The 27,352-nt window shown below is 41.2% G+C and overlaps 1 protein-coding gene across 3 annotated transcripts in view; it reads right to left on the reverse strand.

The window, feature by feature from the left end:
• Positions 1–4,875: 4,875 nt before the first annotated feature.
• Positions 4,876–27,352, reverse strand: part of Ptpn9 (protein tyrosine phosphatase non-receptor type 9) — a 78,474-nt gene continuing 55,997 nt past the window's right edge. The window contains exons 6-14 of one of the 3 annotated variants that reach the window (XM_074061988.1): positions 25,670–25,780; positions 23,567–23,633; positions 23,305–23,428; positions 17,244–17,337; positions 14,167–14,233; positions 9,141–9,219; positions 7,369–7,519; positions 6,524–6,731; positions 4,876–5,712 (exon numbers count right to left, since the gene is read on the reverse strand). In XM_074061988.1, the coding sequence (XP_073918089.1) occupies positions 5,498–5,712; positions 6,524–6,731; positions 7,369–7,519; positions 9,141–9,219; positions 14,167–14,233; positions 17,244–17,337; positions 23,305–23,428; positions 23,567–23,633; positions 25,670–25,780 (1,116 nt within the window). In that variant the 3' untranslated portion in view covers positions 4,876–5,497. Of the gene's footprint in view, positions 5,713–6,523; positions 6,732–7,368; positions 7,520–9,140; positions 9,220–14,166; positions 14,234–17,243; positions 17,338–23,304; positions 23,634–25,669; positions 25,781–27,352 lie in introns of all 3 variants that reach the window. The other 2 variants (XM_020175879.2, XM_020175878.2) reach the window with 2 other exon arrangements.

Here is a 27,352-nt window from a genome sequence, read left to right on the forward strand (position 1 = left end):
GAGATGAAGGTGGGCCTTGTTTTAGATGAAGTGAAGGCAGCCTGAGCACTGAAGTCTCTATTCCTTCATCCCTCATTCAAGCTTCCTCCTAGACCGCACCTGCCTGATAGGTAGGTGTTCATTAAAAATGAAGGAAATAGGGCTGAAGGTGTGGCTCAAGTAGTAGAGCCCTGCCTAGCAAGATCAAAGCCCTGAATCCAAACCCCAGTACCACCGCACCCCTCCAAAAAAAAAAAGGCAAGGAAGTAGGGACCAGGGGTGTGGCTCAAGTCAAGAAAGGAGACCAGAAGATCCCACAAGAGGATGGAGGGGTTAGAGCTCAGTGGTAGAGCACTTGTCTAGCATGCCTAAGGTTCTGGGTTCTATTGCCAGCACCACAAAAACAAAACAAAAAAGGACCCACAACTTCAAAAACCCCAATACCACAAAAAAAAAAAAAAAAAAGGACCCACAAGATAAAATGCTTGACCTTGGTTCTGCTATGCATCAGTCTTGAAACAATAGCTCAGATTCCAATGTGGGGGAGAGATGGAGGGAGTGAATCTGAAGTGAGGGAGGCCTTTACCTGCTCTATCTCCCTTGTCTTGCCTTGCTTTCCTACTTCTAGTCATTAGAGTACTACCAACTATAGAAACATATTATCCTGAATTGTTGAAAAGGCACCATAGTTCTCACCCTCCAGCCACCTTCACTAACTAGGATTCTAGTGTAGTAAACTGTATCATGGCCTTAGTCTAAAAAATCCCATGTGGGTCTTTTAATACTGCAACATGCCTGATTTAGCTGAAACAGGATAAATATTTATGACAGCTATGGTGAGGGAGTGTGTCTTGATGAAACAGGTTTCAGAATGCTAGATTTCTATTTGTGGAGAAGACCTGTCTTCTCTGTGGCCAGTTAAGCACAGTGTAGTTCCAAACACTTGCTATCCCTAAGTGTTGTGTGATGGTGATGAAGCAGATACCTCCCAAAAGAAAATATGGTTCCCATGTTGGTAGGAGCTCCCATTCCTGAATAACTCTGGAATGTTATTGAATAACAGAGTTACTGAATAACTCTGGAATGACAGTGACCAACACCTGAGACAAATCTAAGACCTAGGTTCGGAGCTCTGGGACCCTGGGTCAGTTCATTCTTTGGTTCTCAGACACCCACCCAGTCTGCCCACAAGGAAAACGGGAAATAAAAGCTATGGACTGGTCTTGGAGATTACAGGGGAGATCTGACCTACTTCACATCTGAGCTGGGGGCCAAGTAGAAGAGAACTGGGGGAATATAAGGAAGTATAGCATGAAAGAGACTGAAAACAAGCTAAAACTGGTGAGGACAAGTGGGAGCTGACCAACCAAAGGGAGAACTTGACAGTTCTCTGAAAGTGTTTGCTCTGTCCCACAAGAGCACGGAGTAGGACCCACAGCACGATCATATAGCACAGCCCCTTTTACAGAGGGAAGGTAGGGCTTGTTTAGGTTGAGTGGTTAAGCTCTCAAAGTCACTCTAGGAAAGCCTTTTTCTACCTGCCAAGGTTTGCAAGTTTCTATATGTGTATGACTGCTCCTAGAGATAGGAAGCATCCCTTTGGGGCAGGAGCCATATCTAAGGTCATAATACTTAGTCCAATCCTCCATGAAAAAGTGGTACTCTTTGTATATATTGTCACATAGATAACGACAATGGTGGGCTTCCTAGGCTGAGGATACTGGCCTCTTTCACCTCAGGAGTCCCATCCTAGCTTAAACAGAGGGGCAGCATGAAGGCAGCAACACAAAAAGAGAAAGGCAAAGGGATTATCTCTTGTGCTTAAAGAATTATAAATCACAAGAATGTTAAGAGTGATTTTTTGCTAGCTTCTGCTGGCCCACAAGGATTTCTTCTCCCCTCTGAACACTTTTCCCTTGCTTTGCTTACTGTGCCTCCTATTGAGAACCTTGACCTCCTGAAGAGATTCTGGGTTCCTTCTCTGCCTTTCTTTTCACTTCCTTTAATATCTCTTGGCACAGGCAGGCTCACATTGGCAAAAGTTATGAATAGCCGGGTATGGTGCTATATACCTGTAGTCACAGCCAGTTGGGAAGCAGAGGCAGCAGGGTCACTTAAAGGAGTTTATAACACCTGCCCTGGAAACAGGATGAGACTCTGTCTTAAAAATCGGGGTAAGACTATTGAACCCGTTCCTCAAGTCCTTACTGAAAACTCTGAATATATCAACTGGCTGACTCTTTCCAGAGTTGGAAGCATGACCTAACACAGTTGTTCCTAAACTGCGGTCATCTTGTCACTCACTCAGGATAGGCCCAGGGATTTGCAATGAGGAACTTGTGCCTAACTTTGAATTTACCAGGCAGCTGGGTTAAAGCCTCTTTAAACACACAAGCTACCTCCTTCAAACCTTTTATCATTAATCCCGTTTCCTACATATTACACCTTGGCCACTCTGATTTCTCAGATTTCAGAGGTTCTGGCTTAATCTGCTCTACACTTTAGCTCTTGATTAAAATAAGAGAAGCAAGAAAATTTCTTTGGCAGATCAGGAGATGGATCCTCAGGAGGGTATCTAGTCTAAGAGTAGGAATTTGGAGGCCAGGTTCTTGGCTATAGCAAATTAACCTTCCTGTGTCTCAATTTTCTTTTTCTTTTCTTTTCCTTCCCTTCCTCTCCCATCCCTTCCTCTTTCCCTTCCCCCCCTCCCCTTTTTTTGCAGTATGGGGTTTGAACTCAAGGCTTATACCTTGAGTCACTCCAAAAGCCCTGTTTTTGTGATGGGTATTTTTAGAGATAAGATCTCACAAACTATTTGACCAGGCTGGCTTTGAACCTTGATCTTCCTGATCTTTGCCTCCTGAGTAGCAAAGATAACAGACAGGCATGAGCCTGTCTGTTTTCTTATAGCAATACCTACCCTCAAGTGGCTATTAAGGGTGAAAGAGGTAGTATGGAGAAAGTACTCTAAATAGGACCCGGGATACAGTAAACATCCAGTGAATGTTAGCTGCCATTACTGTTACTTCAGAATCATCCCAATATTTGTACTCCATGCCAGAACTGCCTCAAATAGGCTGTCACTGGCCCACAGGCAGTAGCTATGTGGAACCAGAGCAAAACTTCTGGTTCCATTCTGGAGAGACAGTTGCAAATGGCTCAAGATCTTCCTGCAAAGGCTAATGTGCCCACATCTATGGATTTTTCCCAGGAGAATGACACCTGAAGACCATATGCCAGGAGAATCAGTCACAACCCTGTCACCTTTCTATTCCACTATAAGGAGTATAGGCTCAAGATCAACTTACCTAGAAAAGAAAGCAACCTCTCCCTAAAACAAACCAACCAAACAAAAAACCTTCAGTCTCCAAGGACAAAGCACTACTCCATTTCTGATGCAGTGACGAGACCTACTTGAGCCCCAGTGCTAGAGCAAATCATTGCATCCCTCTGAACCCCACCTTCCTCACCTACGCAAAAATGAAGGAAGGGAAGACAACAGAGGGAAGTATGCTATCTCACTGGAGAATGGGGGACAAAGCATCTAGAACAGAGCTTAGCACCAGCTGAACAGCATTCAGCTGGTGCTGGTACCTGTGTCCAAAGCTAGGGCTACAGCCTACAGACACAGGAGGTGGCTCTCAGAAGTGAGTCTCAGATATTGAAGCCTAAGGGCTGGGGTGCGGACTCAAGCGGTAGAGTGCCTGCCTAGCAAGGGCAAGGCTCTGAGTTCAAACTCCAATACAAGCAAAAAAGAAGAAGAAGAAGAAGAAAAGGATATTGAAGCCTTGATTCCCTCCTTGCCTCCCCATCCATCCATACCAACTCCTGGATCCCCCCCCTTCTCACCTTCCCAGCCCAAGACTGCTAAATTGATGAAGCTAAAAGGGTTTGATCATGTTGGTATATTTATATGTAAATACAAAACTGTATCACTGTAAGATATTGAATATGAACATTACAATTATTTTCTGAACCTGACTCAGTCCATTGGTGTTAAATACAAAATGAAATGATTGTAAAAAATAAGAATATACACAAAGATCATATTACAGTATAAAATTGTTGAGGTCTGATCAGCTGCCAACCTCATTTTCTGTAATGGGGGAAGAATGTTTAGGGGTTCCAGATTATTTTCATAGGAATGTAGAGTAATGAGTTCTTGATTTCATTCCTGGTACATCAGGCTGGGTGGGCTGGGAGAAGGCAAGGACAGATTGAGTAGATAGATAACAAAGGGTGACTACAAGGGTCCATCCCACCCAGCCATGGGGTTAAGCTTTTCACTAGCATGGTTCCCACCCATTTGAGGTCTATGATCTGGCAGAAGAGCAGGCAGGAATTGATGGCCATCTCAGTAAACAGAAAGCAATCTTCCAGCAAAAGGGGACCAGCTTGCCCTCCCAGGGAAGAATTCTCATAGTTGGCTCCTCTCTCTCACATCTGGGCTCCTCTCTTTCCTTCTAAGACTTTGTACCAATTGATTGTGACTCTGGCTACTCATTAAGTTCGTCTCTATTCCTGAGCCTCCTATTCTCAGGATAGTGAAAGGAAAAACAGGGTCTGGAATCACAGTGGAAGTCTGTTTCCAAAATCAGCAAAGTAAACAGAAAATCTGTTAGATAAAGGGCAATCCATGCTGACTTATACCAGTGTCACCACAAACCAGTATTCTTAGCTCCAAGAGAAAGAGTTCATAGGGAAAGAAGACATTACTTAAGGATGAGGCCTATCCAGGATCTGGAGGAGATATGTATGTGTCCTCGTTCATCACTCTGCTGTCTGGCAACAGGAGCCACAATCCCAACCCCAGCTCATCCAGGATAATCAGCAAGGCCCAAGAAACAAGGGGTGCTGAACTGCAACATGGAGCCCCAGGAACTTTTACAAAGAGTATCTGTGTGTACATGTATTTATAGAATATGACCATATTATCACATACAATATATATTATATACACATGTAATATGGATCCATACACATAAGTGCACATACACACACGCGCACACACAAAATGACAGAAAAGACTGAAATACACGCCCTATGTATAAACGTGCTTGGCACTCAGGACAATCTCTAAAACATGGAACTTGGTCAAGCTCTCTGGGCAGGAAGGTGAAGGTTCACCAACCCTCCCTGTCAAATCCTAGCAAAGGAAAGAAGTGGGAGCGAGGAGACCTCCAGAAGAAGAATGGCATTGGGGGAGGGGGAGGGAGGTTCCATCCCCACTTACCTCGGGGCCCCTGGCAAAAATCAATAGCCACAATTTGGTTTTAATAAGGCACAGTTCGATAGCAGGTGCTAGGAATTAAGAACACATTGATGCTGGCCCTTTCTAGTGGCAATTTCACCACATTATCTAGCCAAAGGGAAAGGCTGCCTTGCGTGCACACGTGCGCTGGGAGACACTAGAGAGGTCGATCCATGGATTCAGCATATCTGATGGCAACCTATAGGTTGGCAGTGTCCAGGGTAGTTTAAGGAAGGATGGCCAGCAGCTAGGAGATTTGTGAGACAGTTACTGACCCTCCATGGCCAGCAGGTTTTGGCTAGAGGGAACCATGCCCTCCTTTTCTGCAAACTCCAGGATGGCCTTGTAACAAAAATAGTACTGCTCAGGGGTCTGGATGCTGAAAGCCCTCTGGGTCCTCATGCGTGACACCGTCTGAAACACATTAAGGGTGCCAAGCTCTTCCAGCTGTGCCAGGCAGATGTCCAATGAGCAGAAAGTACCTGAAAAAAAAGAAGGAAATGGTCATATCTGGTGAACCTCCCTCCTTATCTTCCTTGTTCTACCATATAACCCAGGTAGGGGCTGAGTGAATTCAAAGGCAACGTGCTGGTTTCTGCCTTAGGCCAGAAAGAGCAAGAAAGAAGTGGTCACAGAGTGCTAAGGCCAGAGAAATGAGAAGGCCTCTTGTCTCTCAGGGCAAGGCCTCTCTCCACAGGGTAACAGGAATAAACGGGTAAGTGATGCAGAAAAACTTCCTGCTTCAATCCCAGTCTGGTTGACAGCACTCCCACACCCAATTTCTAGAAATTTTGTATCTTTTCCACAGAGGCCTAACACAAATCTGCTCTTCCCATTTGTCCCAAAGCGACCTCTGAACTAGTAAGGCCAACAGTTCTTGCAATGTACATCCCCTTAAGGCCAAAGCTGCTAACTGGCTCCAGAATGAAAAACACAGCACAGGGTGGAGAGGTCCCTTGGGAGAAGGGGATGGGAAGGGGAGCAGCAGCACAGCTAAGCTCTCTGGTGCACTCACAATAATGATGAAGACAAGATAGAAGGGTTAGAAGAAAACCATGGTGATGGGATGTATAAAATAAGAACCCCCCAGAGGACTTGGTTTGTGAAGTACATATTCTGGCAGCAGGAATATGGTATTCCTACAGCTAGGGATTAAAGGGATTTTTGTAGTAATTTACCATCTAGGGATGAAACAACTTCCTTTTCCAAACACAGATGCCATCTAACAGTTTTGTTCTTTTCCCCCACCCCTACTGCCTCCGGATGCACTAAGAGTGGTGTCAGGTGCATTACCTGTCCTGCCAATGCCTGCACTGCAATGGACCACAATGGGTGGATCAGGGGATTGCCCTTTGGAGCGTGATCCCATGCTGCTGACAGCCAGGCTCTGCTGGTTTCTGACCACTCTCAGGAAGTCAATGAGGGAAGCTGCAGAAGAAGGGACACCATAATCTGGCCAGCTCAGAAACTGGAAATGGGTCACCTGGCGTTTCTGCCGCTCCTTAGATGAGAAAAGAAACAAAAGTTAATGAGGTCATGTCTCCCTGCCCTGACTTCTTGGACTTTTCTGGATTCTCAACACTTAAGTATCCCTACCACCAAGGCTCTTATCTACCACTAAATTTTCTCCACAATTGCTTCTCTACTGCAAACCCAAAGGAAGGGATAAATGTTTGAAACATAGAAAACTCTAGATTGCAGAATCCAGATTTTTCTGTTGAGGCTTCAAACTCAATCCTCCTTGGTCAGCCTCCTAAGTGCTGGGATTACAGATGTGTACTACCACTTCCATCTTAGGATCCAGATTCCTAAGGGTAGGGCTGGGGATGTGGCTCAGTGGTAGAGCGCTTGCCGAGCATACATGAGGCCCTGGGTTTGATCCCCAGCACTGGGGGCGGGGCAGGGGGAAGTTAAGTACAAATTCCTAATGCTGAAAGTTTTACTCTCATGTAACTCAACTGTTATGATAAAATAATACAACCATATTGGTTCTTGGTTCAATTTCCTCATCTTGTTCCCAGGAAACCTAAAGCAGCTTACAACCTTCCTGAAATCCTGACTATTCCCTCTTGAGCTTTTCTTTATAGGAAAGGTTCTCCCCAGCTTTAAAATGCAAGAAAATAGAAACCCGCATTTACCTCTGTGTTGTGAATTTCTAGAGTTGTTTTTTTATAATGGTTCATGTTCTCCACACCTAAATTGGTCACCGTGAGGAAGCCAAATCGGATCCGTGATTCTTTTTCTAAAGGCCAGTACTGGCCACACTTTCTCCTGCCACCTTCCTCAAAGCTAAAGACAAACAGAGCAAGATAAGCCCCCAGAGCAAGATAAGCCCCCATCCTTCCTCAACCAGCAGTAAGCATGTTTTCCCCCACCCCCACCATCATTTGCTATACTCAACAGTAGCAAAATCATGTCCTGCATTGCTTCCAACTTAGAACACTGACTCTTGGCAGGAAACAAAGGAACCTCTTCATTCTAAACAGATGTAACAACAGCTAAAGTTCCTACATGAACTGATTTAGCAGACATTCATGGTATGCTTACAACATCACTTCATCTCTTTTCTGATATTTTATGGTAGTTCTCATTTATCAGCAATAAGTACTGATGGACAACGAAAGACAGTACAGAAAATATGGTGGGTCAGAGAGAACTCCTTGGCTCATTCTCTCCTCCAATATGGGTCCCTTGGCTAACACAGCGCCTGGATGCTAGTGGGAGGTTTGTGTAGAGGCCTATGTCCTCCCCATCACTTTTCAGCGACCCCAAGTACTGCGAGGTGGGAATTAAGCAAACATTCTTTTCTTTTCCTTCCTCATCTGAAATAGGTTATAATGCTAATGATAATACTAATGAAACAGGTAATTCCTTAAATTTGGAAGACTTGTAGGCCAAAGATTTCAAAAACATTCCTTCATTCAGAACTTCCTGCCTAGCCTAATGGAGTGGATCAAGTGGTAGAACACTTGCCTACCAACCATAAGGCCCTGAGTTCAAACCCCAGTACTACCAAAAAAAAAAAAAAAAAAAAAAAAAAATCAGAACTTTCTGCCTGACTCATTATGTATCACCTCTTTTTTTCTGTTCTCCTACAGATAGAAATATGAATGAGCAGAAAAACAGTAAAAAGTAGCAGGAAATGGATAGCAAAGGGGAACTGGTTATTGCAGTTGCTAGGAAGACAGCTCCCCTCTGAAAACAGGGGCCAGATTAAAGGTGAACTGCTCCCAGTACTTCCTTTAGTGGATAAGGCCAGAACCTCAGAATAGGCTATAACTGGCACAGGGCCATGGATTAAAACTTTAATGAGTTAGATTTAACTACCTCCACTATATCCCAATACGTTATCTATAGATCTGCTAAGAAAAATGCCTTTCCTGATCTTTACTGTTTCCAGAAATTCATGGCAACACGAGGGTTTGAACTCAGGACTTCGCATGTGTTAGACAGGTTCTCTATTGTGTGAGCCATACCTCCAGCACAAGAAATTCCTTTTTTTTTTTTTTGTTTTGTTTTTTTTGGCAGGAATGGGGTTTGAACTCAGGGCCTCACAATTGCGAGGCAGGCGCTCTACCTCTTGAGCCACTTCTCCAGCCCTGTTTTGGGTTGGGTATTTTTTGAGATAAGATCCCTGAAACTATTTGCCTGGGCTGGTTTTGAACTGTGATCCTCCTGATCTCTTGCCTTCCAAGTAGCTAGGATTATAAGCATGAGCCACCAGCACCTGTCAAGTAATTCTTTCTTAAATCATCCATGCTTGGGGTCAGTGGGTATGGTAATCAGTGGGACAGAAGATTACTCAGGCCAAGGCTGTAGCTTAGTAGACCACTTGCCTAGCACACACAAAGTTCTGGGTATAATCACCACACAGACCAAAAAAAAAGAAGTGTTATGGGGATTAACTCACCGGGTGGTCATGACAATCACCAATACTTTCTGCTCCCACACCATAAGCCAGAAGTCACGATAGGTGTTCTCCAAAGGGCCTGGGAATGAAAGAAATGGTAAAGAACATGACCCTGGGAGCTTCTTCTGAAGCTCCTCTGTTTTTCTTTCAAATACTAATTCTAAAACACAGGTGCCAATTCTCTGTTCTTCTTGTCACACATTTATGCTATTCAGGGCCTCCTTGAATCAACTGTATCAGCTCGGTGTGTAAGAATATTAGAAATAGAGACAGTGCACTTTACAATACGTTCAGGTGAGACATACGGAGGATACTGCAGGAAGCACTGTTGGATACCCTCTCGGAGCATGAGCATCACAGCCTCAGCCAGCATGTTAATGATGACAGAATCAACTGAGTACTGTCTCTAGCTGTTTCCATCTCACCTATACCTCAGCCTTATAATAAAAGGCTGCCTACTAGACCACTATCCTGTCCCATTGTCTCAGATTCTGTTTGCAACTGAGTTTTCTCCTGCAAAATTAGTTGTATTTTCCAACTTTCTCATCTCTGCTAACAAAACTGGCATTCTTAATTATTCAGTCTTAAAAAGTTGAAGTCAACTCTGACTTACTCATTTCCTTCCTCTCCCTGAAGCATTTAGTCAACTATTCCTAGAGACACTGAAATGTTTTTGCCTTTGTTCTTTTGCCCCCACCTTCTCCTTGTCCTGTTCTTCCTATCCAATTTCACTGCTATGAGGACCACATCATCTTTTGTCAGACTGACTAGTATCATTCTAGTTAACTTTTCTCAATAGGTCTCTTTCCCTTCCATATTCTGGATAACCCCAACAATTTAATCCTTCAAAAAAAATTGCTTCTGCCTCCATTCCTTTGCTCAAATTGTTTCCCTACCTCCAATGTCATTCATTTTCTATCTCTTTTCAAATGTTATTTTTTCCTCAAAGCTCTCTCTGACCACCATACTCAATGGACTTTTCTCTTCTGAGCTCTTTGCAAGGCAAGTGTTCTGGCACTTCAGCCATGCCTCCAAGTCTTTTTTGCTCTGCTAATTTTTGAGATAGGGTCTTACTTTTGGCCTGGATCAGCCTGGACAGCCTGCTATTTCTGCTTTCCCAGGTAACTGGGATGAAGGTGCACACCACTACACACAGCTTTTTCTGTTGATATGGCGACTCAAACTTTTTTTTTTTTTTGGCAGTACTGGGGCTTGAACTCAGGGCCTTCACATTAAGCCACTCCACCAGCCCAAGTTTTTGTGATAGGGTTTTTTGAGATAGGGTCTCATGAACTATTTGCCTGGGATGGCTTCGAACTGTGATCCTCCTGATCTCTGCCTCCTGAGTAGCTGGGATTACAGGCGTGAGCCACTAGTGCCTGACAATAAACTTTTTTCCCAGGCTGGCCTGGACCACGGTCCTCCCGATCTCAGCCTCCTATAGCTAGGATGATGGAAGCGTGCCACTATACCCAGATATTGGTTGAGATGGGGTCTCATGAATTTTTTGCCTAGGCTGGCCTTGAACTGCAGTCCTCCCAATCACTGCCTCTGAAGCTCTTCTAGGGTTACAGGCGTGTGCCGCCAGCACCTGGCCTCCTCTGAGATGTTGATGGCACAGCTGGTTCGAAACAGTTTAACCACTTAAATTATACAATCTTATGCCAGTCACTTACTTTATGTAAATTGATGCCTCCATTAACATGGTCTTGAGAGCAAGTGTCATTTGTAAAGTCATTTTATAGTCAAAACCTGCACAAGGATGAGTCTCAGCAATAGATCTGTTGTGGTTTTTTGTTGTTGTTCTTTTTATTTTGTTTTCTTTTTCCTTACGAGATGGAGTCTTCCTAGGCTGCCCAGGTTGTCTTCCAACTAATGATCCTCCTGCCTCAGCCTCCCAAATAGCTGGGATCACAAGCCATGCCTGACTGCAACAAATCTGCTGATACTTATGGACCACCAACTCCCTTTCAATCAGAAGAGTAACAAACAACTCAGGATAATTCCTTGTACTTTCCCAGTCCCCCTCTCTGCTCTTAGGGAATCAGGACAGTCAGTATTGTGGGTTGATATGGGCCTAAAAGCCCACTAGTCCTACTACTATTTTTTTGGGTGGTGGGCAGTACTAGGGTTTGAACTCAGAGCCTCATGCTTGGTAAGTAGGTGCTCTACCACTTGAGCCATTCCACCAGCCCTTCTTTGTGTTGGGTATTTTCAAGGTAGGGTCTTAGTAACTATTGGCCTGGGCTAGCTTTGAACCTCGATCCTCCTGATCTCTGCCTCCCAAGTAATTACCATTACAGGAGTAAGCCATGGACGCCTGGCCCCACTACTATTTTTGTTAAAGTCTTTTAGCAAGCACTAGTATCTTCTGATATTAGAATACCCTCTTGCCGGGCGCTGGTGGCTTATGCCTGTAATCCTAGCTATGCAGGAAGCAGAGATCAGGAGGACTGCGGTTCAAAGCCAACCCAGGTAAATAGTTCATGAGACCCTATCTCGAAAAAACTCATCACAAAAATGGGGCTGGTGGAGTGGCTGAGGGTGAAGGCCCTGAGTTCAAACCCCGTATCACACACACAAAAAAAAAAAAAAAAAAAAAAAAATTCCCTCTTTGCAAAAGTAGACACTGCTAAAGTATGTAAGGTCCTACAAATAAGCAAATGTCCAACGAGAAAAGATTAAAGTCGGGCTCCAGTGGCTTACACCTGTAATCCTAGCTGCTCAGGACATATCAATAAAATCGATCATAAAAAGGGCTGGTGGAGTGGCTCAAGGTGTAGGCCCTGAGTTCAAGCCCCTGTACTGCAAAAAAAAAAATTAAAGTTAAAAAAAAAAAAAAAAAAAGAGAGGAGACTCATTAAATTATAGCATGCCTATGATTTATGCAGTCGATAAAGTCAATGTTGTAAGATTTATATTTTTGCCATGAAGGTATTCATAAGGTAGAAAAGAAATTCATATTTAGAAAAAAGTAAATGTTGTATATTTATTTGCCTTTATCTATATGTATATATAGGAAAAGATCTAGGAGGAGATGCTGCAAAATGTTAACATTACCTCTGGATTCTGGGGTTATGAGTGATTTTCATATTAATTTTCTAACTATTCCACAATGGATATGCATTATCCTCATATACACATATAAACAAAAAGGGCTGGGGGCATGCCTCAAGTTGTAGAGTACTTGCCTAGCAAGCTACAGGCCATGAGTTCAAACTCCAGTACCAACAACAACAAAAAAATTAAGAAGGTAGATCTCAAGTATTCTTATCATTAAAAAAAAAAAAAAGATAGCAGACAGTGTAACACTTCACTTCTAAACACCTGAGCAACTAACTATTAGGAGACCACAGGTATTCTCCCCATAGAACAATACTATTATGGGACTGAGCCAGTTAAACACTGGTACAACAGTAGCTCACACAAAGGCTCTAACTGTTCCAATAATTTGTCCTTAATACTTTTTTCTCCCTATTGAGGATTCAATCACAAATCACATGTTGCCTTTAGTTATCTCTTTAGTCTTCTTTAATCTAGAACAGTTCCATGCCTTTTTTTGTTTTTCATGGCAGTAAGTTTAGTAACTTTGAAGAGTCTAACCAGTTTTTCTTTTTCTCTTTCTCTTTTTGAGAGAGTGTCTCACTTCGTCACCCAGGCTGGCCTCAAACTCATAATCCTCCTGCTTCAGTCTCTGAGTGTGGGATTACAGGCATGCACCAAGATGCCCAACTTGAGCCAGTTATTTTGTTGTAATTGTTTTTTGTAGTATGCCCCACAATTTTTTGGTTTGTTTCTCATGATTAGATTCAATTTTTTTATTCTCCTTTTTCTTTTTTAGGTGGTAGGTATACAACCCAGAGCGTTGTACATGCTAGGTAAATTCTCTCCAAGATTTGGATCTTAAAACTGGGAAGAGACAATACAGATGACATCTATTTCTCATCAGGAGGCACAGAATATCCTTTTGTAGGGTTGCGGCTATAGCTCAGTGGTAGGACATTTGCCTAGCATGTGTAAGGCCCCAGGTTCAATCTCCAATGTCAATCAATCAATCAATCAACAAAATCCTTCTGCGATTATTACCTTTGTAAATACTACCTTTATTGGCAATACTAAGATTGATCACTTGATTAAGGAGATATGTGGCAGCTATCTTGTGATTTGCAAAGGTCACAGAGCCTTAAGTTCCTATGGTGGCCTGTGTGGTCTACTTGTGCTATAATTCCCTCCCACCTTCTTCTTCGTTTTATTTTAGTGCTGGGGATTGAACCCAATGCCTCACACATGCACTCAACCACTGAGCTGTATCACTGGCCTCTTCCCAATGTCTTTGAAGGTATTGTGGTATTCTTAAGATGGTCAGAGGCCAGGTCAGAGGGAACACGGTTCCATAGACGTATATACAGAAAACTCCATCTGATTCCTCCTAGACTCCAGTACTAGGAGAAACTCAGTACAATCTACCAACATCAGAACACTTTCTGGAGTGCTCTGTGATGGCTAAGAGTCCAGCAAAGGCGCCTTAGGACAGCAGCACTCATTCCTAAATTGGAATCAATCTTTGCCATTCCTGGCTTCTTATTGGACTTAAGAGTATGTCATGGACTGCTGAGTTCTGATGCCCTGCTCCCTTGATTGGCCATACTAAAATGAAGTCCAAAAACTTACAGGCAGATAGCATTCTGGGTTTAAATTTCTACTTTACAGATCTGCAGTGAGTTTCTAGGCACACCTTGTACCAAAACTCTGTACTTATCATCTGGCTGCCTCAACGACCACCATCCTTTATGAAAGGCCAGGTTCTAATGACCTCGACATCAACACAAGTTATATTTCTTTTAAAAATTATGCCATTGAGCTAGGAGTGTAGCTCAGTATAGACTCAGTAGAAAACCTGGCTAGCATGTATACGACCCTGGGTTCAATTCCTACCACTGCAAAAAAAATTAATAATGTCATCATCCAGCAAAGGAACCGTAAGTCGATGGCATAAAGTCAACATGTGAGGGCAAGATCAACCCACCTTGTGTACCAATGTAAGCGTTCTTCTGCTTGTAGCCATCCATGAAACTGGCATTGATATAATCTGTCTAATGATAAAAAGGACACATTATTGCAGGTTTAAGAATATACCATTTGGATCAGAAAATGATGTGCTGGGTAAGTACAACTCAAAGTGTAGATATTCTTGTCAGGCAGAAAATGAGTGAAAGGGACAATTCAAAATGTCATTTCAATGAATGGTACTGGGACAACAGGTATCTACATGTAGAAAAATCAAATTGATCCTTTCTTCATACCATACATAAAAAATTAACTCTAAATGAGCTGTGTAGGGTAGCACATGCCTGGAATCCCAACATTCGAGTGGCAGAGACAGGAGAATCACAAGTTTGAGGCCAGTCTGAACTACAAAGTCAGATCAAAGCCAATCTAGGAGACCCTGTTTCAAGAAAAAAAAAACTTAAAATGGATCAAAGATCTAATATAAGAGAATAAAAGTATAAAATACTTAGAAGAAAATATAGGGCAAATCTTTGTGACTCTGGGTTATGCAAAGATTTCTTAAATATGCACTGAAGTCACAAGGGAACAAAAGAAAAAACATAAACAAGACTACATTAAAATTTAAAACTTTTGAACTTCAAAGGATACCATCAAGAACATAAAAAGCTAATCCACAGAGTCCATATACTTGATAAGGAACTTGTATAAAGAACTCTTACAACTCAATAATAAAAAGACAATCCAGTTTGAAACTGGTGAAAGAGACAATCTTCCAAAGAAGACATATAGATGGCCAACAAGCAAATGGAAAGATGCTCAGCACTGTTAGCCAGCAGGGAAATGCACAAGACTACAGTGAGATACCACCTCATATCCATTCACTGTGATAATACAGGTTAAAAAAGACAAAAACAAGTGTTGACAAGGATGTGGAGAAATTGAACTCTCATTCACACTGTTGGAAACAGAAAACAGTCTGGCAGTTCTGTGAATGGTCAAAGAGAATTACCATACGATCCGTCAATTCCATTCCTAAAAAAAAAAGACAAGCCACACTGAGATTGGGAGGACTGTGATTCCAGGCCAGCAGGAGTAGGGCTGGAGGTGTAATTTAAGCAACAGAATGCCTACCTTTTAAGTGTGAAGTCCTGAGTTCAAACCCCAGAATTGCACGAAAAAAAAAAAAGAGACTCCATCTCAGCAGAAAAGGATGGGTGTAGTGGCCTGTGGCTGTCATTCCAGCTATAGTGGCAAGTGTAAAATAGGAGGATTACAGTCCAAGCCAGCTGGACAAAAAGCTAGACACTTGCCTAGCATGCATGAGGTCCTGGGTTCGATCCTTAGCAACTCATAAAAACAAAAAGATTAGAGTGGGGTAGAAGAAAATAGGGAATGACTGCTGAAGTTACAGGGCAATAAAAATATCCTAAGATTGACTGTGATGACGGTTGTACAACTCTGAGTATATTGAAAATCACTGACCTGTATACTTTAAATGCATGAACAGTGTGGTCTGTGAATTACATTTCAACAAAGCTGCTATTTACAAAATAAGAATCCATTAGGGCTTGTAGCACTATAGCAAAAGTCCAAATGGGAGGCAAGCCAAGCAAGCTAAGCAGGAATTTCCCATCCATCCTGCTATTCACAAAACGCAAGGTGACTGCAGAAGGGAAACCTGCATCTTATCATCAGGCTAAGCCAATATCCAGACTCTATTATTACTGAATTAACACATGGCAACTTCCAGTTCTCAAAGCTGTATCAATGAACAGCTTCTAACTCCCTCTCTTCCAGAGTCTTCTCCTACTTCCCTATGTCCTCAGTTTTATTTACTTCAACAATGCTTTTTTTTGTAGCTCAGGCTGGTCTTGAACACACTATGTAGGTCAATCACACCTTGAACACATAATCCTCCTGCCTCAGCCTCCTTAGTGCTGGGATTACAGCTTTGTGGCAGCACACCTATATTCCATATCACTTTTATTACATGTATTCACAAGATCTCTGCCAACATCCGTTAATTCAGGCTAACAAAATTGAAACACTGTGCTGGAGTGGTGACATTTAGCTAATGCTCCTGGAGGAAAACCCTCTGCAAGCGTGAATTCAATTTATGCATCTGGAACAGTAGGATCAAGAGAGATGGATGTTGGGCATGGTGACAACATGCCTGTAATCCCAGCACTACAAGCAGAAGGATTACAGGCTGAGGCAGGATTACAAACTTGAGGCCTGCCTGGGCTAAACAGTGAGAACCTATCCCCAAAACAAAGCAAAAAGTAATAATAATAATAATTAATAAACATTACACATGTGTATTACATATGTGGTTTAATATGTTTAGATACAAACAAGTTAATACACAAAATAATATTATCATCTGGTCATTTCATCTATATCCCTAGACATTTATATATATATACTAGTTGTCCACGGTTTTTTTTCCACAATATTTTTTAGATATAGATGGAAAATCAAGTCACTTATATTAAAGCTACTTTGTATTGATGCATATACGTTCACCAATTGAGATGCGTATGGTCATATTTTTACAAGGAAGGAGTAAAAGGAGAAATAATTTAACATTTAGAAAGCACCTACAATATACTAGACCTTGTACTATCAGCAGTCACATAAAGAATTTCACTTACTCCCCACTCAGTATTGTCAGATGGGCATTTAGGGACTTTTCTATGGTCACAGACTGTTACATAGCAAAATGAGAACTCAACCCTTCTCTCTCTCAGGCTTCAGTTTTTTTTTTTTTTTTTTTTGGTGGAACTGTGGGGTTTGAACTAAGGGCTTCGTGCTTGCAAAGCAGGAACTCTATGCCTGAGTTCATTTTGGTGAACTGGAGTTCACCTCCAGTTCATTTTGCAGATGGGATTTTGAGAGCTATTTGCTTGGGCTGGTCTTGAACTGTGATCCTCCTGATTTCAGCCTCCCAAGTAGCTAGGATTACAGGCATAAACCACAGGTACCCACCTCACAGTCCATTTTCATTCTACTATAGTATTATAGCTTAGTTTCACTTTGGAGGAGGTTTAATTTCCCACAGTGCTCCAAAAAGATTAACATTTATCTGTCTACCTGAGTGTGGCCACTTCGTTTTGTCAGCTTCACTCTAGTTTGGTCCAGGCAAGGTACATCCCCATAGCGGTTCTTCTCTAAGTTTCCTGGAGACCTGAAGGAAATGAAAGGTAAACTAGAATAAAGAAAAGGCACAGACAGAGTCTATGTACAAAGTTTAGCAATGCAAAACTGCATGTCAGCAATTGTTGGGGGTAGAAACAGGAGAGTTTTGTTACTCTCAAGTCTCCACAGTTCCCTATCATTTAACATTACTTTTCTTTGTTTGCTTGGCTACTAGGGATTGAATCTAGAGCCTCACGGATGCTACAACCCCCAGCAGCTCTAATTTAATATTTTTGTAAGTATTAGGAAAATAAAGGCATTTCTTTTCAAAAGAAAGAGTGAGCTCTGAATGGTCTAAGATAGCAGTTGGTACTGTTAAGTGAGATTCATTATAACAAATATCTAAAAATATGGAAGCAGCTTTGGAACTGGTTAAGGGGCAGAAGCTGGAAGAATCTGGAAGTCCATGCTAGAAAAACCCTAACCTGATGTGAAAGGAGCATTAAGGGCAATTCTAAAGAGGGCTCAGAGAAGAGGAGAGCTTTAGGGAAAGCCACAATGTTCTTGGAGGTTATGATCAGAATACCAGTAGACATATAAGGACAGTAACAACCACTGTCCTCAGACAGAAATGATGAGCATGTAATAGAAGCAGGTAGAGAAAAAATGAAATATAGCATCTACCAAAATCTAACTGCAGATTAAAATTTCTACCACTCATTTCTCAAAAGATAGTCAAAATAAATCTCTTAAATGCAAGTCTCAGTAAAATGAGAAAAAGGAACTATGCAGTACAAAGTAACAGTGGAGACATCAGAAAGAGATTTCAACCTGTTTTGGCAGAAAAAGCAGGTGAGAACATTTTTGGTTGACTTGGCCAAATGCAGGAAGCTAGGACCCAGGAAGTGCCTAGAAAGATAAAATGACTCATCCTCAAAATTCCCTCTCTCTGAAAGACAAGGGGCAGGGGGCAAGGCTGCAAATGGGAAAATAAGTGAAAATCTAAATGACACATAGGTAGAATCCCTGCCCTATTCTCTCCATCCTATCCTACATTTACATCCAGGCTTGGATTCCACCAAGACAGAGGTCAAAGAACTCTTACCTGGACTACTGACTAGCCACCAGTAAAAGAAGTCTGTCTTTTGAAATATACTAACAATAAGCTAGCTGTTCAATCTTTTATTTATTTATTTTGGTGAGACTGGGGTTTGAACTCAGGGCTTCATGTTTGCAGAGCAAGCACTCTTCATCTTTAGCCAGATCTCCAATCCATTTTGTTCTGGTTATTTTGGATATAGGGGTCTCACGAACTATTTGCCAAAGTGGTTTCGAACTATGATCCTCCTGATCTCAATAGTCTCCCAAGTAGCTAGGATTAAGGATGTGAACACTGGTTCCAGGCTTTTTCATCATTTTATTTTGAAGCTCATCCATGCAAACAGAGCTCTAAGCAGCAGTCATATATATATATATATATATATTTTTTTTTTTGCTTGAACTCAGGGCCTTCAACTTGAGCCACTCCACCAGCCTTATTTTTGAAAAGGGTTTTTCAAGATAGGGGTCCAGCTCTAAGCAGTTCTTAAGGATCCCATTCCTAAGTATGAATTAAAAACCAAGGATCTCCAGGTAATCAGGAAAGTCCCTAACAAAGGGGACTAATTCAAATACACAGGAAACAAAGCATGAAGGAGAGCCAATAAGAGAAAGTGACTTATAAAAGGCTATAATATTCTCAGAAAAAAGAGATGATACCATTATATAAGAAATAAGAATAGGATGCTTTGAAAAAGGAACAGAAAAGAAAAGCTCTTGGAAATTATAAATTATATTTGGGGCTGGGAGTATATTTCAGGGTAGAGCACTTGCCTAGCATGTGTGAGGCTCTCAGTTCGATCACCAGACCTGGAGGGGCGGGGAGAAGAATCCAAAACAGGAATTTCAAGATGAAAGAGAAAGTTGAAGACATTCCCCAGTATACAAAATAAAACGCAAAACAATTAAAAGTATTAGAAAAATATAAGTAAATAAAGGAATCATTCCAGAACAGAAGTCAGCAAACTATGACATGGACAGTGGTTTTGTAAATAAAGTCATTTATGTAACTATTGACAGTGCTGAATGCTTCAAAGACCGTAAGTCCACAATCTAAAATATTTACTACCATGCATTTTAGGGAAAGAAAATGCTGTCATTTCCTACTCTAGGAATAGCCTATAGAAAGAGGCAACAGTAATATAATGTAAGAAAGACAGCATTAAGCTGGGCACCAGTGTCTCATACCTGTAATACTAGCTACTCAGGAGGGAGAGATCAGGAGGATCATGGTTCGAAGCCAGCCAAGGCAAATAGTTCTCAAGACCCTATCTCAAAAAAAATCCATCACCAGAAAGGGTTGGTGGAGGCTTGCCTAGCATGCACAAGGCCCTGGTTTTGATTCCCAGCACCATAAAAAAAAATAAAAAACACCTAGATTTGAAGGTCGTAGTCTTTCACAGTAAAGACCCTACTAAGCACTCAACATAACATAAAGGAAAAACAAAACAACATCCACACTAGGGCACACCACTGTGAAACTTTTAAACAGAAAAAGATTACTAGCTGCACATGACAGTGCATATCTATAATCCCAGCACTCAAAAGCCTGAAGCGGGCATCGCGCTATAAAGTTCAAGGGCAGCCTAGACTACAAAGCAAGACCCTGTCTCAAAAAAACCAAAAAACTTTAGTCATAAAAAATGTAAACAATGACTTCATTCAATTAAAAATTGTGACAAACTGGGCACCAGTGTCTTACACCTGTAATCCTAGCTACTGAGGATGCAGAGATCAGGAGGATCCTGGCTCAAAGCCAGCACAGGGAAATAGTTCATGAGATCCTATCTAAAAAAAAACCCATCCCAAAAAAGGGCTGGTGGAGTGGCTCAAGGTATAGGCCCTGAGTTCAAGCCCCAATATTGCGCAAAAAAAAAAAAAAAGAATTGTGACATAATTATATTGGGAAAAGTCAAAATGTAATTGGAAATGGAGACATGGAGTAAGAGTTAAATGTTCACCTACAATAAAAATTAATAAAGGAGCATTATAACCATCTGAATTCAAAATCACAGAAGTAGTACCAGGAGAAACAGCTACATGCAATGAAAGCGGATGGCTACAGGGAGCAGACTAAAGTAGGACAAGAGACTGCCGTGTGTTTTGCCAATGCTTTTTTTGTCATACTCTTTGGCTTTGAAAAAATTATTTACATATATTAATGACTGAAAACAAAAAAATTCACAAAGACCAACCATAAAAATACACTATGTTGTTCCTATACTGTGTAGACTGTAAAGAAATATAACATATTCATACTAGTAGCTGCTTGTGGGAAGAAAAGAAAACTGGCAGTGAGGATAAGAAGGGATTTTAGCTTTATAATGAATTCTTTCTTTTACATAATAAAAAAGATTTGAAGTACATATGACAAAATACTAATAACTGTCAATGTCAATTCTGCTGAGAAGAGCATAGGTGTTTGTTGTGTCATACTCTGTTCTTGTCTATACCTTCATCCAATGGCAGAATAAATAAAATGATTATCAACCTAAACCTTCCAATTTATACAAAAAGTTAAATTCCAACTGGACCACAGACTTAAATGTAAAATATAAGACTATAAAATTTTTTTGGTTAAAAAGAAAAAACAGGAGAATCACAGTTCAAGGTAAAAATTTAGCAAGACCATCTCAATCAATTAGCTGGGCGTGGTAGTGTGCACCTGCCATCCCAGCTATGTGGGAAGCCAAACGGAAGGACTGAAGTCCAGGGCAAAAACATGAGACCCTATCTCAAGAAAATAACCAAGTGTGGCTAAAGTGGTAGAACACCTGACTACCAAGCACAAAGTCCTGAGTTCAAATTGTCAAAAGAAAATGAAAAAGACAAGCTACAGAATGGAAGAAAATACTCCCAAACCATAAATCCAATAGAGAACCATTATCTAGAATATTTAAAGGACTCTCAAATCTTAACAGTTCAAAAAAAGGGCAAAAGATACTTTACAAATAGATGTTCATAAATCAACATCAGTAACCATTCGGGAAATGCAAACTAAAACCACAATGAGATCTCATGAGAGACCTGTCACAATAGCTAAAATAAAAAATAGTGATGCCACCAAATGCTGGTAAGGATGCAAAGAAACTAGATTACTCATACATTGCTGGTGAGACTACAGATTGGTACAGCCAACCTGGAAAACAGTTGGGCAATTTCTTATAAAAGCTAAACATACAATTACTATATGAGCTAGCCTGCATTCCTGGATATTAATGCCAAATGTAGAAATTACATTTTTAGAAAACATAGAAACAATTATTCATAATAACTTTCTTGAAATAGCCAAAAACTGAAAACATCACCTCCTTTAACAGGTGAGTGGTTAAACTGTTACATTAGTACTACAAAATACTACTCAGCAATAAAAAGGAGCCAACTACTGTACATGTGAACTGTGTGAATATCCAGAGAATTATGCCTAGAGGAAAACAACCATTTCATCGTTATGGAGTATGGTTCCATTTATATAACAGCATTCTGAAAAGCACAAAATTAAAGTAATGGAGAACATATTTATGGTGCAAGGGTTAAAGATGGGGAGGTAATAGGAGAGAGGTATGTGTGATAGGTTGTCAGGAATGCCCCCAAAAAAGTGTGCTCCTCCTCGCTCCAAGTTACCTCCTTGATTCAAGACTAGGGGAGTAAAAAGTGCTCTGGTTGGGAAAGAGATTAGGTGTAAATAGAGGTCTTGAGCTGGCAGGGAGGAAACAAAGCTGTGCGGGAGAAAAGGACACTCCCTCTTCTTAATATTTGCTCTGCTTTACCTTTCTCCTCAGAGGATCAAACCCAGGGCCTTGTGCATGCCAGCGAAGACTTGTACCACTGAGCTACATGTGCAGCTACTCCTTTGTGTTCTTGCTCTGTTTACTGGATTCTTTCTTAATTGCCTCTCTTTCTTTCTGCCCTATCTTTTGGTCAGAATTCTGAGCAGAAAAGATGCTCACAGAATCATGGAGTCTTACAGTTACACATTCCAAAAGGGGGGAAGAAAACAGAGAAACTAAGGTGCAGATAAGAGAAATAACTGCATCACTCACAAAAGGGAACTTTTGGCTAACTTGGAACTTGAGGGACCCACTGGGACAACTTCCTTAATTTCCAACAGAAAGAGCTCACTAATTAGAGAGATTTCTGCTGCAGCCAATTAAAACTTGGTGTGAAATTCTAGCATGGTGACACGTGCCTATAATCCTAGTACTCAGGAGGTAAGGCAAGAGTATATTGAGTTCCAGTCCAGCCTACGCTATACAATGACACCCTATCTCAAAAACAAAAACAAACAAAAAAACATGGTAAGAGAAACGAGAGCAACATAATTTATGCTGTATTGCCAAGAAAAGTTATCAAGTAGTTATGAGCCAGATGATTTTGGGGTAGGATTTAGGCAGAAGGAAAATCCCAAGAGGCTAAGTTCCGAAGAGGCAACTCTTCTTTCTTTCTGCCTCAATTCTTTTAAATGTACCGGCACCCTTCTTTTCAAGATGGAGTGGTTTACTACATTTTGAGCCTTTTATAAAAAGTGCTTGCCTTGTGGGAAAATATCCAGATATTTCTATTGTTATAGGGTTCTTCTGTTGGTACCAAAGACCTTCAGAAATGCCAATGCATAGGATATTGGCAACAAAAACCAAAGCAGGAGATACTTCTTTCTGGATGAGAGCAACTTATTACTTAAATGAGAGTGAAGTTCTGTAACACAACGAAGAACCTGTTAAGGAAGTGGAAGGAGGGCTGGCAGGGGTGGTAGCAATCCTACCTAGCAAGGGCAAGGCCCTGAGTTCAAACCCCAGTACCACCAAAAATAATAATAATAATAATGATGATGATAAAGACAGGAAGTAGAAGGAGCTGCAGCAGTGCCTGCCAGAAGCATCTTGGTAGTCAATTGCTGACCCAGACCTTTACTACTTACATGGAACAGTGAAAAGTGCCAACAGGGTTTTCACGACGGATGTCTTCATACTCCTCATATATCCCTTGTTTTTGCCTGGTGTTAACATGGTCTACCAACTCTTGGATGGTCATGGCATGGGGACCTGGAACATGTACCGAGTCCCAGTCTAAGGCAGGAGGTAGGGAGAACAAGATGATCTCATCGAAGGGATCTGGGTGGCCGTTCACCTGGGGTAGGAACTGGAAATTCCAAGTGGCGAGGTCAATTTTGATGTACCCACCCAGGTTTTCTGGAAGGCACTCCCTAGGCAGGTGCTGGGTAACCTCAGATGTCTTTAATATCTGAATCTGAAAGGTCAGAAAGAACCATGTGAGATGGAGGAGGCGGGGAAAGGCATACAGACAGTGATGACAAAGAACAACTGTGGTTGAATTAGGTTTGAAGAATGGGATATTTGCTTGAAATACAGATACACTTACAAAAGAAGACTGCTTTTCATCTACTAATGACTTTCTCAGATAAAATTCCCAGAATGTCTATCAAAGTCACTCTTGGACTTAGGGGCCTTCCTATATGCTTTCTAATTATCAAGGCACCCCAAAACCATCTCATGCTGATATTCTTTTTGACTACTAAGAATGCACAGGGACTGGTTATTTTTGTCAACCCCATACTAAGACAACCAATTCTAAACCAGATAGCTTGTATTTTACTCACAGCTTGGGATGGTATTCTCAAAAATAGATTTCTATGAAAGAAAGACAAGGCAAGTCACCCGGAAGCATGGAAAAATGCTAGTTAAGTAATCATACTTAATTCTACTCTCTGCTTGGACACAGCCATGTGTGGAGTGGAATGCTGTTCTTCCTAACACTTGTCTCCCTTGCTGGTGCCTCTTCTTGGAATGTCCTCCTTCAAAGACCAGTTCATGCCTCACTTCTGTGAAGCCCTTCCTGAATGCCTGAATTAATACTCTCCTTTATGCTGCTGGAAAGCACAAGTCCTCTCCCCATGTACATTTGTGTTGTTTCTCAGAACCATGTGGTCCGAAGGTAAGAACTGTCTCATTCAAAGTTTAATTCCCAGGGCCCAGGGTCTAGACTCGCTAAAGTGTTCAGTGTATTTTGAGTTAATACATGCAGGTATATTCCTATAATTTAAATGCAAGAACATGCCTAAAGAGTCCTCTTACAGATAGGTATGGTGATACACTCCTATAATCAAAATACTCAGGAGGCTAAGGCAGAAGGATCACAAATCTGAGGCTAGCATGAGCTACATTAAGACCCTGCCTCAGAAACCATCCCAAGCCACCCAAAAAAAGAGAGTCCTCTCAAATTCTTAGGAAACATCTCTCCTACTCTGCACCATTAGTTCACTAAGTAGCCTCCATCACACCAAATATCTTTATTTTCCCTTTTCTGATCCAAGCTGCCTCAGTTAGAAAGATCTGCATTATTCATTTTAATTCATAATTCATTCCTTACCACAAAAATCTGGTATTTCAAAACAGTCTTTATTATTTTAATATGCCATTTCTTTTAAATGCTACAACTAGAAACCATACTATTATCTTTCAGTCCTACAGTTTAGTTATAATAGAAAGAGATTATAATTAAAGTAATTTTGGACATTTTTTAAATCAGTAGCAATAAGTTGTTTTAAGAAAAAAATGCCAGAAATGAAAGTAATAAGAGACACAGTGAGGGACTCTCTCCCACTACCTGAGTGGCCAAAGGGACTGGATGGTTCTTTCAGGTGAACAAATTCTTATGCTAGGTTAACTAATGTAATTGTATTAAATGTTCATTTTGTTTCGTTTTGGGGGCTAGGGACTGAACCCAGGACGTTGAGCATGCCAAGCACACACTCAAATACTTAGCTTACTCCCCCAGCCCTTAAGAACTGTCAACTGCACAATAGGCTTGTGCAGCACAGGCTAAATTTTGGAAATAGTAGCCATCCTTAAATTACTTCCTGGACACATTCCTTCAGTACTACCCTATGCAAGGTGTTGTAGAAAGGAAGGGCCAGATAATTTGTGGCTACTTCCTATCTATAAAGAGCCTGTGGAGAACTAGGGAGGTGGCCTGTCCCAAGCTATGAAGGAATAAAGTAGAGAATGTGAGTGAATACACTAAGAGAAGCAGAAAATGCTCTAGAAGACAAGCAAAAAGGATACAAATATATATATATTTATATTGATGGTACTGGGGATTGAACCCAGGGACTCGGCAGGCTAGGCAAACACTAAACCACTGAGCTACATCCCTAGTCAAAGAGGATTTTTTTTGAAGGTAGAAAATTAATTGGCAGGATTTCACCAGTAGAGATGGAAATGTATTTATCAACCTCCAAATAAGAAGAGGCTAGTTTGCCTTACCCTCTCCCGGACTTTGTCCTTCAGGAGCAAGCTGATGATGGAATAGGGCACTCGGAACCATATAGGTGCTCCCACAATCAGCACCTTCTTCAAACGAGCTGGAAATGCTCCCTGTGGAGAAAGTGAATGAGGATTTAAGCTGTTGTAGTTTTCTTGCACTTCTCATTCTTACCCAGCAAGGGAGGGGCTGAGGGGAAGGGGTCTATACCCTAATTCAGGTCCCGTTTCAATAGCGAGAGAAAGCAATACTAGTTTAAAGAAATTAGATGATTTACCTGTAAAAACCATGGTATTACGTTCATGATGACTATTAGCCTTATGGATCAAAAACTATTCTGATTTTCTTATCACACATCAACATAAATATGTATACATATATATGTACATTTAAATATATTTTTTTCTAGGATACATGCAGATATATTTAATATCTGCATGTATCCTAGAAAAATTCTGCTTATTAAAACCTAAAGAAAAAAAATCAAATCATGAATAAATTCTACATAAAAGAAACATTTTCTTTTCTTTTTGTTTTTTTTTTTTTTTTTTTCAAAACTGGGGCTTGAACTCAGGGCCTACACCTTGAGCCACTCCACCAGCCCTTTTTGTGATGGGCATTTTCGAGATAATTTTCAGTAACAAGTATACTTGCCTGGGCTGGCTTCAAATCACAATCCTCCTCATCTCTGCCTCCTGAGTAGCTAGGATTACAGGCATGAGCCACTGGCACCCACAAAAACATTTTTCTTTCATAACCTTTTATTTAGTCTCTCATAACCTTTCATGCATCATTTTTTAACCATTTTCTCATCAGTGTGTTAGTTTATCCAATCAATATATATGACCCAGGGCTGGGGATGTAGCTCAGTGGTAGAGCGCTTGCCTGGCATGTTCAAAGAGTTGGGTTCAATCGTCAACACCATAAGGAAACAAATATATATGATTTAGGCTGAGGAGGTAACTCTGGTAGGCTGCATGATAAGCATGCACAAGATCCTGGGTTCAATCCCCAGCACTATAAACAAGTATAAACACATAAATAAAAAAATATGATCTACTGTGCACAAATACAAAAAAGGTCCAAAAAAAGGAGATACAGGACAACAAAAAGATGACAAACCATTTATTCCTAACCACGGAGCTTGGTTTCACTGGGGTTTTTAATATTGCAGTCCTTATGGGGGCAGGGCTACCATGTATTATTGGCATTCCAAGCAGAAGAAATCATTCCCAGGAATGATGAGCATGTGCACTAAAGACAAGGCTCTGCTTAGGGCCTTCATACAAGGCTGGGGGCATGGCTCACACAGTACAGCGCTGCCACCAAGTGTGAGCCAGAGCTTCTAAGTCACACATACGGATTCTTCTTACAGTACTGGGATTTGAACTCAGGGCTCCATGCTTGCAAGGCAAGCACTCTACCACTTGAGCAATACCTCTAGCCCTTGAAATAGAGTCTTAAGCAACAGGATTTTATTTAAGACTATCATCTCTTCTTTGAATTTATACAAAAAAAACAAAACATCATTAACTTTTCACTATTTGGTTTTGGTTTTGAGATGGGATCTGGCTATGTTGCTCAGGCTGGCCTTGAACTCCTGGCTTCAACTGATCCGCCCACTTCTGCCTCTAGAGTAGCTGGGACTATAAGCACATGCCACCATATCTGGCTCATGTCACTGT

The sequence above is a fragment of the Castor canadensis genome, chromosome 19 (genome assembly GCF_047511655.1).
Source record: "Castor canadensis chromosome 19, mCasCan1.hap1v2, whole genome shotgun sequence".
Classification (NCBI taxonomy): domain Eukaryota; kingdom Metazoa; phylum Chordata; class Mammalia; order Rodentia; family Castoridae; genus Castor; species Castor canadensis.